General features: G+C 44.9%; 1 protein-coding gene across 2 annotated transcripts in view; it reads right to left on the reverse strand.

The window, feature by feature from the left end:
- stard9 (StAR-related lipid transfer (START) domain containing 9) overlaps positions 1 to 16,696 on the reverse strand; it is a 36,926-nt gene that overhangs the window by 4,322 nt on the left and 15,908 nt on the right. The window contains exons 8-28 of one of the 2 annotated variants that reach the window (XM_075448910.1): positions 15,710 to 15,852; positions 15,552 to 15,619; positions 15,247 to 15,344; positions 14,860 to 15,072; positions 14,527 to 14,624; positions 14,368 to 14,445; positions 14,006 to 14,080; positions 13,718 to 13,897; positions 12,744 to 12,795; positions 12,394 to 12,519; positions 11,612 to 11,694; positions 11,316 to 11,377; positions 10,721 to 10,914; positions 10,063 to 10,543; positions 3,212 to 9,889; positions 2,773 to 2,976; positions 2,459 to 2,642; positions 1,989 to 2,135; positions 1,776 to 1,875; positions 961 to 1,127; positions 722 to 786 (exon numbers count right to left, since the gene is read on the reverse strand). In XM_075448910.1, coding sequence (XP_075305025.1) covers positions 722 to 786; positions 961 to 1,127; positions 1,776 to 1,875; positions 1,989 to 2,135; positions 2,459 to 2,642; positions 2,773 to 2,976; positions 3,212 to 9,889; positions 10,063 to 10,543; positions 10,721 to 10,914; positions 11,316 to 11,377; positions 11,612 to 11,694; positions 12,394 to 12,519; positions 12,744 to 12,795; positions 13,718 to 13,897; positions 14,006 to 14,080; positions 14,368 to 14,445; positions 14,527 to 14,624; positions 14,860 to 15,072; positions 15,247 to 15,344; positions 15,552 to 15,619; positions 15,710 to 15,852 — 9,496 coding nt within the window. Of the gene's footprint in view, positions 1 to 721; positions 787 to 960; positions 1,128 to 1,775; positions 1,876 to 1,988; positions 2,136 to 2,458; positions 2,643 to 2,772; positions 2,977 to 3,211; positions 9,890 to 10,062; positions 10,544 to 10,720; positions 10,915 to 11,315; positions 11,378 to 11,611; positions 11,695 to 12,393; positions 12,520 to 12,743; positions 12,796 to 13,717; positions 13,898 to 14,005; positions 14,084 to 14,367; positions 14,446 to 14,526; positions 14,625 to 14,859; positions 15,073 to 15,246; positions 15,345 to 15,551; positions 15,620 to 15,709; positions 15,853 to 16,696 lie in introns of both variants that reach the window. The other variant, XM_075448909.1, reaches the window with a different exon arrangement.

Consider the following 16,696-nt stretch of genomic DNA (forward strand, 5'->3'; position numbering starts at 1 on the left):
ATAATCTGTGTTTGGAATACTCAGATTACTTTTTTTGTGGTAACTAGTACATTCTCAAATAAGCAGATGATTACTACTGACATTTCACCGTGTCAGGTTGGGCCTTTTGTTGCCACAAAACAGATAATCCCCGACACACTCTGCGTCTCTTCTGCTCAGCAAACAGTCAATCCTGCACATGTGCAGCGAAGCAGCAGGAAGAAGGCCATTTAGATCATGGAAATTTGCAGATTGTTTTCAGTTGGTAAGCAAAAAGAGAGACAAGTGCACTCGCAGTGAAATACATATTGTGCTTGGGTGACAATAAGCATCCTTTAGGAGCGACGATTTGAAGAAGCGCCATAAGGCTTATCTCAGATCCACAACAACGGTTAGCTATCGACTCAGCTAAAGCCACCACTCTTGGGGAAGCTAAATAAACATGCTGTTGGTTATTTGGTGAAGGAGATGCTACCAACTGTAGAGTTGTTATCTTTCCAGAAGATCGTTGTTTAAATCTCTGCAACTTGTTTCCACTGCTTTCCACTGCAGGTAGGACACTGACAACTGCTCACAAGTACTTCACGTTGCCCCGTGAAAATAAAAAAGGGACTACCTCTTTAACTTTGTCACTGGTCTCAGTTGTTTTAAAGCAGACGTATAGATATAGTAGATGGTTAGAAATTGTCCGAGGGCTGACGATATTTGGACAAAATCAAACACTGGAAATGGCCAAACTAACCTCCAGCCTGCTGCGGCTTTGCACATCACCAGGTTGCCCAAATCCCCAAAAGAAGCTAGTCGGACCTGGAGAGAAAGGACGTCACGGTCAAATTCCTAAACTAAAATATGAAAGCAACGAGCCACAAACTGAGAATTGTTTCAAAGCAGAATCGGTTACTAGCTGGACCTTTTCGCTCAAAACATTAGAGAGAGCGGAAAGAACATGAATAATCATTTTTGAATTTCTGTTCGCATTACCTCAGCCAGAGCTTGACTTAGGAGACTGGATGTGATGTCCTGATAGGCTGCAGATATGGAGGAGGAGGAGCCAAAGGAGGCGGTGCGCTGGCGTGCACTTGCTGTCGGTGATGGAGATGAAGTCATCAGCGGCTCAAACCCGCTGACACGTGGCTCAAGGCTGACATCTGATAAGACACATTGATATTAAGATGCGATTTAAACACAGATGTGAGGAAGATGATCAAACCAAGAGCAACAGCAGATATCAACAACAGAGAGTAACCAGAATGGAAAAGGCACATTGTTTTGTAAAAACAGTAAGGTGTGCAGCACTTTACAGAACTGTCGAGCAGTCCAATTCAACACCCAGCATGGTAGCAATGTGCCACCAGCTGAGTCATTTCTTACTTGTTTTAATCCATAATAGAACAGAATAAAAGGAAGAAGCCCAATACTAACAAGCTGAAAAGGGGCATTTCGCCACCTAGTGTCGCGGCGTTGGACATACTTTGATCAATAACTCCCATGTGCATGTAGAATTAAATGGCCAGCTTTAACTCTAAACATGGTGACTAAACTGTGCATGTAAACATACTGACCGACACTGGTGAGAGACCTTGGCAAAAATAGTGGGCAAGTCAACCAAAACTCAGGCACATTTATGTGGCAAATGTCGTCGTATAAATCAGTGCCTCACTTTAAGTTTCCCCAGAGAAGGAAAAAAATTTAAAAGGTTGGAATGGTTATAACTCAGACTTTTCTGACCAAACAACCGAACAACAGTTTTTTTTCCATGTCTGTTGGAGGTTTGTGAGTGACTGTTTTGCCCTTACCCTGAGCTGACAGCCAGGCTCGCTGTGATTTCACACTCTGAGTCCCATTTATAGGAGGGCGTGCCGTTAGCTTCCGTCCTTCGTCCTTTAACCCTGTGATCTGAACAAAGACACGGTGTTGAGTTATCTACTGTACAACATCCTACCTTTTACATTCTCAAACAGTTCTAGTTTTTTCAAGTTCACTGTATTTCGCTAATTGAATGTACCGACCTGTCCAGTTAATACTGGTCTGTTGCAATGCAGTAGCTGAGCAGTGTTCCCACTGTTATAGCCTGATGTTGGTCCAGAGGACAGACTTAGACTGGATCCCGTGCACAAAGTGCTGTTGCTGATTCGTGTCCGATGCTTTAGATCGTCCTGCATACAATGAATCAGCTGGAGTCAAGATTACTGTATTCATACAGCCCATGTTATTCACTGGACCATCACACATTTGGGCATTGCAATCTGCTGTCCTCCATCCATGCACTCATTGTTTAGACAAAGGGAAGGTCGGGGGCTCGTGGTGAAAAGGAACCAAAAAAACTTGCATTTCATTAACAAGGAAAAAAAAAAGTCAAGTATTTCATTCATTTCTGAACACCACTGAAGGCGATCTGAAATTGCTTTCTGTAGGTCTGAACCAATATGTCATATCACACATGGAGAAATTGAATTAAGATTCTGCTGTGATAACTGACCTTAATTTCCTGAGACAGGGCCTGCTGCTGTAGCCTCCTCTTCTCCAACTCTGTCCTCTCTCGCAGTCGTTCTCGTGCCTTCGCGATCTCCGTCCTGGCTTCTTCCCGAGCTCGGCCATAGTCACGCAACAGCTGCTCAATGTCAGATGGATACGGTCCCTCTTCTCTTTGAGGATCTGGAAATCTGCGGTACAGAAAATGTAGCAAAAATGAAACCCGCCATCCTGCTTAATCAAATCTGTTTAAATTATCCGTCAATATCTTATTGTTCAAATGGGAATTGTGCTGCTACTTTTTGAAACCGAGCGTCTCACCTGGTGCCATCTATCACCTCTTGGCGGAGCTGCTGAAGGCATTCCAGGCGCCGACTGGCCGGGGCAGCAGACCCCTCAGAGGAGGAAACGGCCTCTTGAAGAGAGGAGCCCGGATGTTTGCTGGGACTCAGACTACGAGCTCGTCGATAAGTCTGGAGGCGCTCCTCCCTCTCCTGCCTCAAGCCCTCAATGCTCCGACGGTGCCTGAGAGGAGCACAAAAATAAAATACTGTACTGCAACAATTAAAAAAAAAATCAAATACACAAGTATGCTGTTTATCAGATTTTTTGGTTAAAAATTAAACTGCTACGGTACAAGCAGTGTATAAAGTTACATGAATCTTTTAATGCAACTCTACACAAAGAAGCTACTGACCGAGTTTTACTTTCAGATGAGTTTTACTTTGCCCAGATGTATTTGGGTCAACTCTATGCTTACCTATCATACAGCTGCTGTTTGGTAGGAGCGGAGGTCGGTGGTTGCGGCTCCTCTTTGGACCTTGGGGACAGCATCTTCAACAGAGCATCCGTCTCTCCCAGCCCATAATGGAGCTTGGCCTCTGTGAGCTCCACGGTCAGAGGCGTCGGGTTGGTGCTGAGGTTAAAAGTCGCCATCACCTGCTCTCTCTCCCGCCGCAGCTTCATGATCTCTTTCGCTCTTCTGTCACCGTGGGCGACAGCATTTAAACCGGCACTCTCCGTCTCGCCCCACTCAGCACGGAGTCTGCGGTCAGTCCTCAGCAATGTCGTCAGTTTGTCTGAACACTTTGATTGCTGATTGACGCCCGACCAGTTGGTGAATTTGTTGTGCATGGGCAGGTCCTCTGGGACTTTCTGTTGGCCTTGACGGGGAAACTCACTGGTGGCAGGTTCCATGTTGACAAGGACTTCCGTGTTGCACTCACTGGGCACCACTGACATAATGTCATCCTCTTTAAGTTGGTCTCTCTTCTCACTGACGGGGGACGGACTGTAGGAATCAACGCAAAAACCCCCAGAATCAACTGTGTATTTAGACTCCCGCTGCGTATGCACACCAGTCGGACTTAATGTGGGAGAAATGTGGTTCTGCAAAACTAGACCACTCAACGAAGTAGAGGTCATCCACTGCTGGGAGGTCACCTGCCATTTGGAGCTGGGCTGGTGGTCGTCCTCGTCCACGTAGCTCGCATCCCTCTTGTTAATGTCTGTACATCTGTCCAGTGATGATCTAAGGCTTGAAGAGCGCCTATCCGATTCTCTAGAACAAATTACTTTGCTCACAATCTCAAGCGATACGGTTTCTGATTTATGAGACGAAACGTCACAATCTTGTCTGGGACTTTGATTGCCATCTGAAACAGAAGGAAGGGTCAGGCTGTCTTCCTCAGAGGGCGCGTGTGCATTTTTAAGCCTATATTTTGGAGGACAGACTGTTGATTGTTTTCCTCTTTGCCTGCTACAGGACCTTGTTCCCACAGTAATAATGGGAGATGATGCACGGTCTGTGTACGTGGCATGTTTCTTTGCCACAGTAGACGGACCCTTTGTTAAAGGTGGGCTGGGATTTTCTTGATAGCAGTTCTTTGATGACCTGGGGCCAATTTCAGACATCACAGCACTTCTGCGGCCCAGCGCCTCTGGAGTGCTCAGCTTCGAGACGCGAGATGAGGCAGATCTTACACGCCTGTGACAATCAACAGCAGTTATCGCCGGAGGTGTTTCCAGAGGGTCGATCTCTGACTGAGAGGCAGCAGGATTGTTAAACCGCAGGTCAGGTGTACTCTGCATCTCTTTGTCTGCGTAGGTTTGACTTTTCGCAACACACTGCCCATTTTGATCTCGAGAAATGCTGACAACCTCAGATCCAATCACTTTCACGATCACATTGACTTCGTGAGGTTTAGAGTTTTCTCTGGGTGCTGGACGAACAACAGCTTTACTCTCCGATGGGCCTACCAGCTCTTCAGTCTGGATCCCAACATCCGAGGCTGTTTGAGTCGAACAGTCTCTCTGTGTGCAGTCATTGACCTCAGTGTAAGAGATGCTAAGATTTGGAGAGTTAAAGCTCCTTCTTGGACTTGACTTGTGGACTTCACCTGTCCTCATTCCCTGGACGTCTCCCAGCAAGTCAGAAGTGCTGCTGATTAGCTTGGAGAGGTGAGCCGACATGCTTTCCATACTGGCCCATGTAGGTGATTCTTTAATATCCACTTTGCTTTTCGTGGAAGAGGGAACATCAGTGCTGCTCCTTTTGTGACGATCTTTCCTCTTTGGTGCACTGCTGCTGCTGCTGTTATTATTAACTGCCTGAAGCCCGCACTCTGTTTGAGTACTGTGTTCACAAGTCCTCCTCCTTTGCACCTGCATGCTGCTTGCCTGAGACTCTTGCTCAGATGAATATACAAACATGATTTCATCCACTTGACTGGAGCTGTTGCCAAAGCCCCCAGAAATATCATTACCTGAAGAGCTGCTGTTTACTGTCAGACTAGCAAGGCGACTGTGAATGTCCGCCGATGCTTGTTGACATGGAGGAAGCTGTGAGGATGCTTTGACTTTATAATCCTCCATGCTGCTAAGTGTACTGGAGAGCCCCTTGTTGGTGGCATATGTGCTAAGGTGGGAGTTAAAAGGAGAGTTCTGCCCATTCAAACCATTATCAACACTGCAGCACCTTGTTATACGCTTTTCAGAGCTGTTTAAAAGTGGAGATTTGCAGGATAGGTCAGCAGCACTTCCAAATGCTGGGTTCTTAAAGCAGTGTTGGTTTGAGTCACTGTCTTGCCAGTGGTGAACAAAAGGGTTGATGTCGCTAGATGCAAAATGAATGGGCGAGTCCTGACATTTTGGTGCATGTTGTTCTTCATTTCTCTCTGCATACAGGCTTATTTTTTCCTCTTCTTTCTTCTGGGACACTGTGGGAGGATGTAAAGAGCATCTTTCTTGGGTGTAAATTGTAAGTTTAACCTCACTTTTGCCAGCAATCCCATCAGAGGTGATAATTTTAGATTTACTTGCAGACACTGAAGTAAAACGCTCTGCATTGCCATTATTCTCAGTGCCCAGCTTAACCCATTTGGATGTCAGCCTGCTGTGGTACATTCTGGTGGCTTTCTTACTCCCCTCATCCTCATCTGACGACTTAAGAGAAGAGTCAGAGGAAGAAGGGGAGTAAGTTTGAATGTTAGATTTTCTGAGTCTCTTGGTCTTGTTTTTTTTAGGCATGGGAGCAGGATTACCTGGTGTAACACCGGCCGTGTTTACATTAGCATCTCTAGAAATGGAAGATCCGCAGCAAACTGCATTTTTAATGCCACCTCTCAGAGGAATTTTGACTTCTTCAGCAGACGCAGAAGCACTTTCAGATGTCGACACTTCTAACAGTACCTGATCCCGTGGCAGGGACCGATTCATCCAAGCCTCTTTGCCACATCTCAACGCACAAGCATCTCTACTGCTCGTTTGAGGATGTTCATCAGAGTTCTCTTTGTAATTCATGTTGACAACAAAAGTCTCAGCCAAGCTCTCGGAACACATTTGTCGACAGCCGAGCTGATCCTGTGCTGTGATGAAAGGTTCATCTCTTAACCTGTGGTCCACTTCGACGTTCTCTTCATGGGCACGGTTATGAGAGATCTGGCTGCAGTAATGCCTGTCAGCTTTGAACTCATGTAACCCCCCGTCACTTAATAGCTTACCGGCAGCAGGTATTTCAGAACCATTTTGTGGATTTTGAACCATCTTTGGTGAGTTTTGTTTGGATGAATAATTGTCCCCTCTGGCACCACTGGATGCGACTTCCATACCGATATCCTCTGAAACAGTAGAGTCACCGCTCACATTTGCACGACTTGATGTGGGAGGTGTTCCACTGTAGTTTTGGGGATTTTGTGGGCTGGGACTCTGTGCTTGGAGTTGAGCGATTAGATCAGCACTGAAAGCAGGGGCACTGGAACTGGTCTGACTGTCCATGTTTCTGGGGCAAATATTACTGATTTCCAGATCGGATGAAGCCACTGGTTCTGAAGTAGAGCTGTCAGAGTGCTCACACCCGTTTTTGCTGATCAGGTTCAGCTTTGACTCGATGTTGTTTTTTGTGCTAGATGACATTTGGGAAACACAAGTACTGAAAGTTGGCTTCTTAGGAGCATCGTCGATGTTTCCTGTTGCTTCAGTATATCGATGCAGGCTGCTCTCGTTGCTGGTCCTTAATTCAGCTGACATTTCTGATGCCAGCTGCTCAGCTGTGGCCAGCGTACTGTCACTCATCACCCTCTCCACTGATGTTCCACATACGTTTGTTTCTTCTTTCACATCATTACCCTTCTCATCTCCCAACTTTCCACGTGTCCATCTGTGTTCATCGCCATTACAGCTAAAACCGCATGTATATGATGACAAGAAATTAAGACTTTGACTCCTCTTCTGGGCCCCATCTCTGCCAGCCAGTGACAATTTCATATGCTCTTTCACCACTTCAGATATCCTCAGATCAATAGCGCTGCAAATGGCATCTGACTTGCATCTGTGCTTTTCATTGTCTTCATGTTTTCTGAGGCTTGCAGTTTGGTATTCACCCCCCTCTGCTTCATCAGAAACGTCTCTCAGTGTTACATCTCCCTTTTCAACTACCTCTTTATTTCTAGCTGTGTTACCATTCTTTGAATTATTGTCCCCATGTTCAAGCAAATGTTCAGAGTGCTCAAAGATCTGACCACTTGGTTCAAGTTGCCTGCTCCTGGCATCAGAAACCGGCAGCACACCTGAAGCTACTGCGTCTCGTCTAACATTGTCATCGACACAAACAAAATCAAATCCACGGTTGCCGGGTTCCGCGGCCGACTGTTCCCTTTTTGAGTCGCTGCTGTTGTTATTGCCATCGGGCCAAATACCTTCCACGCTGTCACCTGGTGTAAAGGAGAAAGTTAGCAACTCCCCGCTGTCGTCCCTTTTTGGAATTTTCAGGCTGCCCATAAAAGCATCCTGCTGGTCTTTGTTCCTCTTCCTGGAATTTTTACAACCTGATTTAACAACCTCCTGCTGTAGTTCAATGGACAGCAGGGTGCTTTTGGTCTCATCCAATGCAACTAATACATCTTCAATGTTCCGTAAATGATAGTGCCGTGCACCTCTCACCTTTTCTGCTATGGGATCTGGTGCTTCCTCTTTAATGGAAGGTCTGAAAGGATTCACAGCACCGGGCAGCTCTTCCATTTCAACGTGGTTGGTGGAATTTGCAGAAAAATGCACAAGTGGTGGAAAGCCCGAGGTGCACATTTCAGTGTCAGAGGATATTGTGATGTCAGCAGCTACCGTATCAGACGCAACTGTAGACTCCGGAAATAAACCTGATGTTGCCTGTATGGTTTGGAGAATCTCTGTTGGTGACAAAGAAGCAGTTTTATCTGAAGTGGGCACAGATAATGGATTTGTGCTGCAGTCTGAGCCGTCCGTAAATGTTTCTCTAAAATATTTTGACTGTTCCAAGTGCTCTACACAAGATGCTCCATCCTCATGGTTACCTGACATCGATGCATCTTGTGGTGTCGCAATAACCTGAGAGTCCCTTAAAACCTCCAGGCTGTTTTCCTGCACTGTAATGTTTACATCCTCGGTGCTGATGGAGGTAGAACTATAGCTTCTAAATCCACTCTGCGAGTCAGAGAGATTCATACTAATCGGACTTGGACTGCTGCTGCTGCTCTCTGCGTGTCTGAGCATTAATTTTCGTTGGAAAGGCAGAGAGTTCCTGTCAATCCTGGGACTCTCAGCTGCATCTGTGGAGGACCACGCGTCAGTGAGAGCCAGCAAGTGTTCTGGCTCCCTCACACTGCAGCTGCTCAGAGAGCGTGGGCTGCTGGTCGAGGTGGTTTGCATGTTCCCAAAGTCCTCAGCCAATTTATGTACAGCGTCTCTGCCTCTGGGATCTGCCATTAATGAGCTCTGAGAAGTGGGCTTCCTTGTTGTATCAATTAGTCTCATCTTTAAAGGGGCTTGCTGGCTCCAATATGCATCTGTTGTGGTTACACGAGGTTTCTGAGAACAGTCCAAAACCAAACTGGTCTCTGCTATTGTATTGCTCTGCATGGATGAACGGGCAGAATCTTTCACCAGCGCGTAAGTTGGTACCACTGTTTGCTTACTTCTCTGCACTGTTGAGAATGTCACACTGTTCTCTGTAGTCAATGAATCTTTAGACATTTCACTGTCTTCACTCTCTGTTTCACTCGGGGCTGTCTCCTCGTGTCTCAGCTGCTCCACTAGGGCTGCCGTGTAAGCAGAGGACAGAGAGTCGAGAGAGAAAAGGCTTTCGCAGTCTGATGTTCCTTCGTTCCTGTCTTCTTGGTGTTCTTCCCACCCAACCAAAGCCTGCTGTCTGTCTATCCATCTGCCGGTCTTGTTCATCAAAGCCTCGGTGCTATGCCACCGCCTCTGCCTGACACCCTCAAACATAGTCCTCTGATCAAGCTCCTCACATGAGACGGCAGTTTTAATAGCAACTTGGCTTTGACTCATTTTTGTGTCTTTAAGACTTTTGTCTGCTCTTTGTCTCCAGGGAAATTTACCTGCTATCCTCCCAAGAGGCCTAAGGACTCGTCCTCCCTTCGCAGGTGGTTTTCTGAAAACTTTAGACAGAACAGTTTTTATCCTCGGCCCAACAGAATGAGACAGAGATTTGCTGATGGTTTCTAGTCGGTTGTGTCCTGCATTGTAGGAGCATTTAGCGCTCATAGAAGAGCCCTTCTCAGAATCTGGCTTGTCTGTTGTGGATCCCTGTATATTTTCCTTGCTGAGTGGCAGTAAAGCAGCTCCGAGTGGTGATTTCAGTCTCACAGCTGCGTTCTGGTTCAATCTTCTTTTAAAAGACAAGTCTCGGTTTGGCAGCAGAGGCTTTCTTTCTGGCCGTCCCAGACACGGCTGAGCTTGTGGCTCCTCTTTGGCAGTTTGTGTGATGTTTTCAGGGGAGCTTACTTTACTGGACTGGTTTTGTCCAGAGAAGAAAGAGCCAGAACAACTTTGGGCTCTTTCCCGCGGAAGACACTCATCCGAAACCCACTTCCTGCTGCCAATGGAATCAGATGTTGTGGATGGATTTAAAGTCCTTTCTGTGGATTTGGTTCTCTTGAGGAAGTGTCTGTTGATAGGAGACAAAGAAAAAGTATAGTCAAAATTGAGGAGATTTGCATTTAGGAAAGGTTTAGAAAGTAGAAACAACTACAAAACAACACATAAATCAAAGCTGCAGAAAAAGTACAGACTGTGTAAAGTTGCTTCCTATGTCTGATGCATTTGACTCCACATACTTACTTGAAGATGGGCGTGCGGTGTGGATAGAGCCGGGACAAAAGATCTGCTGAAAACGAGTGTCTACGAGGACCAAAGGCGTTTTCTTTGACCTTTGAGGGGGACCCCAGCTCGGGAGACTCAGGGCTCTCTGGTCCTGCAGGAAGCCTCTTTTCCAGCTGCTGTAACTCTCTCTTGGCATCCAACAGATGCCGCTTGTTGGCGATTCTCTCCAGCTGGTAGTGCAGCTTTTTCCGACGGATTCGGCTCTCTGCGCGGCACAGGGCATGATGCTTTAGTAGCTCATCTTGCACTGCCTTCTTCCTGGCCCTTACCACCAGGGATGGACAATCCACATCAGAATCTCTCCGGTCCCTGAACACCTGGCTTGTTAGCTTCTCCAGAAGCGGAGCAGGCAGGAGGTCTGCTTGGACTCCAGACTCTCGGGTGACTATTTGCTCTGCAGATGTCAGGCGATGTTTCTCCTGAAGAATCCACTGCTGGACTGTAAAAAGATGTGATTTATACACATTTTAAATCTTTCTGCAAACACAGTGTTGTTCACTATATTGGATATACTTTTGATATCTATTTTGATTTTAAAAAACAGATTTAATTAATAAATGTAATTGATGTCTGCACAAGTAATACCAATACAGGAGATTGCAGAAAGAATGCTTACTTTCTGTGTGCTGCTGTCGAAGGTAGGCCTGCTCCCTCTCCAGCTCCCTCTCTGTCCGTCTCTGCTCAGCTTGGATCTCCTGTCTTAAACTTTCCACGTAGCGCTTCTGCTCCTCTACTCGTTGCCTGACAGCAGGCTCCTCAGTGGGCGAGAGACAGTCGCCCAGCTGCTGTGGGAGCTTCAATTCTTTGACACTATTCAACAGGCATAGACACACAGAAAGAGAAACAATGAAGAAATAAGCTAATTATAAAAAAGTAAAGCCTCTTTTTTTTACCTCACCAAAGTATAGCTTGAAAGCTGGGATTAAGGTTTGCTGATAAAGCAGCAGGTTTAGTGGAGGGTGCTGTCAGCTGTAACTAAGCAACCTGTGAGTCTGAACTGTAAACAGCTACCTGGGATTGTTCAAAAGGTGGGGGCTAATGGAAACACATGAAGCATTGCTCTATTTCTGCAACACGGACACTGCTACATCTCTTAACTTTTATCAAATATGCATGTTGGGTGTTTGCAGAATAGGATCTCTCTGTACACCACACACGTACACAGGGTGATGAATATTGCCCAAGGACATTGTTTTTGTGTTTGAATTTACCCGTCATCTGGAGTCAGGGGGCAAAAATCAGAGTAGGTGCAGGTCATGCCACCTTCACTGGCCTGAGAACAGTCAAAAATAAACGGATTAATCAATTAAAAAGTAGCAATTTTAATGTTACAAGAAAACAACATCGACCCTGCCACTATTTTCAGAGCAGAAATGATCAGCAACAACTTTGAAATTAATCATCAGCATTTGAGCACACAGCCTGATCATCTGCTCATCATGAACATTATCACGACTGCGATCTTAATTAACGGCATTGTTTTCATTTTCAGGTGAGCAGCACCTACCCGCCTCCGTTCCCGAAGGACTGCTGCCTCTGCCGGGTGGTTGAAGCGGAACTTATGCACTCCTCCTAAGGTAATCACTGTCCCTGGAGATAGAGCGACACATTCTTTATCACATGCCGTGCTCAGCCTGTAGCATTGTGTGAATGTGAGCTGAGGAAACAGGTGTGTGCAGAGAGTGTGGGGTGTGTTGTATATAACAAGAGTGTTTATGAGTGTGTGTCTGCACTATCGTCCTTGGGACAACTCTGGGCATATATAAGTGTGTGTGTATTATATTTATATATATATATATATATATATATATATATCTGCACCTTGACCCACATCTGGTGATGAATGTTTTTGTGTATATGTGTGCAGACATAACTGTAGACTAACCTATACTTGATATCAACTATAAAGGAACAATTACAGACAGGTACTATTACTACACTGCTCCATGCATCCCAGGTCATATTTTCTGTGACTGACAGTACGTTCTACAGAAGCAGCAGGGCAGAAAATATCTAATCTTTCCCCTGCTTATTTGAACTACACCTCAGTCAAATGTTCTTTTGACATTTGGCAGTTAAAAGTTAGAATCTTGTTTAGTAAAAAAAATAAAATTCTATTATCTTCCATACTATTCTGATTAAATTGATGGCTCAGATAAGAAATGAAAGCATGCAGTCGCGCTGTTCTTTTTTTCTGTCCAAAATATCAACTCTGCGTCACTGGTGGGAGAAACATCCACTGGGACGAGACGGTGTGAACAAAGTGTTTTCCTGCAGATATGAACTGACCTTGAGCCAGTCTGCAGGCCTCGGTGACCTCTCTGTCGTTGAGCAGGCAGACGCAGGCCGGCAGCGGTCTGAGCGTTACCACACCCCTGTGGTTTTCAATCTCACAGCTGGCACTGCCCTGCAGGACTATAAACAGAATCCAGAGACACATTCACACATTTTGATACAGAAAAATATACCGAAGCCAGCAACGTACAGCTACAAAAAAAAACAAGATAATTCAGCATCCAAAGTAGCAGTTAACGAAAAGGTAACTGCACATTTTAGGGTTTGCTACTCATTCTCAAATACTAGCTATCATTTGTGTATGCCGTGAATCTAGAGCTCTCAGTCTGCATATTAACTTCTACCTATTTGTGGCTCTTCAAATTGGTCCCGGGGTCCAATGTAGGTAACGCCTTCCTGTAACAAAAAAAAACACAAACATCTATGAGTGGTCGTTGTACCTAAGATACACCTAAACTAATGCATTAAAACAACCTCTGTGCATACTGTGAGTCTCCTGGCTCAAAATGTACGCAATTTTACACAATAATTTCCTATAACAATAACTGTTTTTCGTCCTAATCTTTGTCTTTCCCGACCTAAAGAATTGTTTACTTGTAGAGTCTTATCTAGAAGGATTAAAAGCTTTCTTATATGGTGTCAGGACCACATGTGCTCCCAGGTGGCCACGGCTCTCACATGCAGGAAGCAGCGTAATTGTCAGGCCTAAGGGTATGCTTGTCATTGTCAGAATCAGGACGGCTTAAGCTCCCCCGAGTCCTAGCCTCAGAACTAAGAGCCTTTTATCAAACCGAGCTTCATGCAACGCAGAAGACACACGATGACACACACAGGAGGAAACTGACAGGACGGTGGGAAGATGGAGTAAAAAGTAAAAGCGGTAGAGACGCACCTTTTCTCAAGAGTTTTTTTTTTTTGTTTGTTTGTTTGTTTTGTAGAAACAGAAAGAAATAGTACGGGGAGGAGAAGAGGAATCTAGATAGAAAAACAAAGAAGGTTTTTAGTCCAGGACAGCAGACAAAGAGGGAACTTTGAGATTTTGGAAAAGTGGAGCAAATGCAAAACAATATCTGTCAGAAAGTTACATGTCTAGAGGCTTAAGAAAGGAGAAACAGAATGAAAATGCCCCGTCTCATACATGCACAGACTCATCCAATGCTATTCCTGGTAATATGAACAGCAGCTCTTATACCAGTTATTCTAGAACCTCAACAAACACACAGTGAATTATCTCTAATAAGGTAACCTGACCCCACACTAACACCAGCAGTTTTTATTCATGAACACAACACATTTATTTGCTCTTTTATCATCATACCCTTAGGTGGTAAAAGACAACTCCAGTGCTGAGAACATCTCCATCCAGGGCGACCAGGTGTGGCTGAAGGGAACTGATGAGGAAACCGGCCCGGTCTCTGTTGATGTCCACACCGTACTGCTCCAGCAGCACCTTCTTGTCTCTCCAGCCTTCTGACCAGTCCTTTGTCAGCTGCTCCACCTGAGAGGGAGGCCATGTAAAATGTCGACCGGACCAAAAACATTCAACTGGCTATAAAAAAAAATAAAAAAAAAGAAGTTCAAAGTATGTGTGTCAACTCCGTGTTACCTTTAGTTCATTCTGTAGGACAATTTCAGAAAGATTTCCATCCCTCTCATCACTCAGGGACGGACTGGGATTACGCTGCTGGGAGTCAAGAGGGCAAAAAAAAAAAAAAAAGATCAATCAATATACTGAGCAAAGGGAAAATGTCACAAGCATCAAAATGCAGTACTGTCCTTACCACAGTGGGGATTAGAAATGCCACCATGAGACTAACCACTCTATCATAGCTTTGGTAGAAAAACTTGCACTGTAATGTGGGAATCTCTCTTTCAAAGCCTTTACAGTACGAAGAATTTTTCTAACATCAGCAGGTTGTATCCCTGGAGGAATTATCACTACGCTTGAACAATAAAAGGTCAGCGTACCATTTCGAAGCTGAGCAGCATGCTCTTCAGCCTGTCAATCTCCTCCCTGAGTTCCCTTATCAGTCGAACATTTGCATCCTGAACAGAAATCATAGCCAATCAAAAACATTCTTATCGCACGATAAAACTTTGACATTTGGCAGTAAAGGGGCCACTGACCTCATTAATCCGCGGCTTGTTGACAATATTTCTGGCATGGGCAGCATAGCGCAGGGTGCTCAGGGTCTCGTTGTAGCTGTTAGCATAGGGTGACACCGCTGCGGCCACAAAAAAAAACACAGAAAACACGCACAGGCAAAGACACCAAAGCAACGGTTAGCGAACTAAGAATGACAGTTTAATTGGCGAGACGACGTACGGTAGCAATTTCCCAATAACACAAGGTTCATTTATAGATTAATACTCTTTAGCCTCGGCAGCCATTAGCTTCTGTTTAGGGAAATAAAAGAATATTTTTGGACAGTTGCTTTAGTTTCAATAAACAATACTCACTTGCGATCATGATGGTCTTGGAGTTGCCACCCAGACTGTCTTTCAGCAGCCAGGTCAGGACTGAGTCTCTGTATGGGATGAAGCAGTGCCTTCTTCCACCTCCTCCTCCTCCTCCAGACAGGGAGCTGCTGTGGCTTCCCACCGTGCTGCTGTCCCCCTCAGAGGCCACACTATTGATACTCTGACAGCTGCTTGACATGTGAGAGTTCTGGGCTGCGGAGGCAGTGGTAGAAAGAATGGAGGATGTGCAGAGGATGCGTAATGAACAAAGGAATGAGAATGTAGAAGGAAAAATACAGTTGAGAACATTCCGGCTTCTTAGACGTGATCTCTAAATGTTCTAAATTTAAATTTTGAAAAAAAAACAAAAACGATGTCTTTGTTTACCAAGAGCAGAGATGACGATGCCCAAAGTAACCAGCGATTTGTTGATGTTGGAGCCTTCCGTCAGTCTGTCCCTGCAGTAGTGGGGATCTGCTCTCTCACTGTCAGACACAAAACAAGCATAACATGAGGTTTCAGTCTGAGAATTAGAAATGACTGAAAACACAAGAGTATACAATGTGAAAAATGTGGATTTCATAAAATCTCAGGGCAGTAGTCAATATCCAGTAGGGGGCACTTTTTTGTCAATGACTCAGAAAGGACAGGAAAAAAAAAAAAAAAAAAAAAAAGATAAGGACATAGTTCACCTCCCAGCCAAGTCCACCAGGTTAATCCTGCTGACAGTTTCTGAAGGAAGGTTATTTTCAAGGATTGCCTGCGAAGAAGAGAGAAACATCAATCATGCACGAATACTAATAACTGACGAAACAATCGTAGGACGACCATTTGACCTAATGCAAGCAACCTGTGTGTACTGAATGGTAAAGATGGCGTGGGATCTACTGCTGGCATCATGGTTGTGGGTCGCTGCGGTTATGCGGTTGGCGATGCCTTCCTCCAGCAGGTCCATGGCCTGTTTGCAGTCTGAGACCACGTGCTGCGACAGGTCTAGTTAGGAGACAAAAAAAAAAAAAAAACACCAAATCAAAACTCTTGTCAGCACTGAAAATTCTTATTTTCACAAAACTTTGTTCGAAGACAACATAAGGACATGGGTTTATATTCTATTGTTAATGTATGCCTGTTATGAAACTAAGGTAATCAGGTCAACTGATTAGAATGATCTATAAAAACTCTTATGAAACATTATTTTCATTTAGAGCTCAAAATGTTCGAAATGTGGGGAAAAAAAAAAAAAAAACACCAACAGGAAACATCGATACTTCCTCTGTGGTGATTACTGATATTTTCCCAAATCCACTTAACAAACATTTGTAACAATGCTCCTCTTCCGGGTGTGAATCACACCAACTTCTAGGGCTATAAGTTATATGTGCAAAGATTATTAGATGCCTCTTGGTTCTTTTATTTGGCTCCATTTTTTCCCCTCCCTACCATGCGGTAAAAAAATGACCGTAAAACAGTGTTTGCTGGATGGATGCTAAGGGATAAGAGTTTAAAAAAAAAAAAAACTGCAAATCCTTAATGTGCTCCGTGTGTGTGGGGATGTGTTCTCCTCGGAACCACGAGGAAATGACTTCACTTCCTCTGGTCAGTTGGGATTTCTCTTGGTGCAGACAATAAGTGGATGCGGGGCTTTAAACAGAGCGGGAGAGAGAGAGAGTAGATGAGTGAGGCGAAAGAAAGAGAGGAAAAAGGATGAGGAGGCGGAGGGAGAAAAAAAAGTAAGAGGAGCTAAATAGAGAACCAGGAAGTCCAGTTCTTGAACAGATCAGAAACTTAACGAGGCAAAAACAAATTCCGCCACTGGCCACAAACCACAGTTTTATAA

The sequence above is a fragment of the Odontesthes bonariensis genome, chromosome 17 (genome assembly GCF_027942865.1).
Source record: "Odontesthes bonariensis isolate fOdoBon6 chromosome 17, fOdoBon6.hap1, whole genome shotgun sequence".
Lineage (NCBI taxonomy): Eukaryota > Metazoa > Chordata > Actinopteri > Atheriniformes > Atherinopsidae > Odontesthes > Odontesthes bonariensis.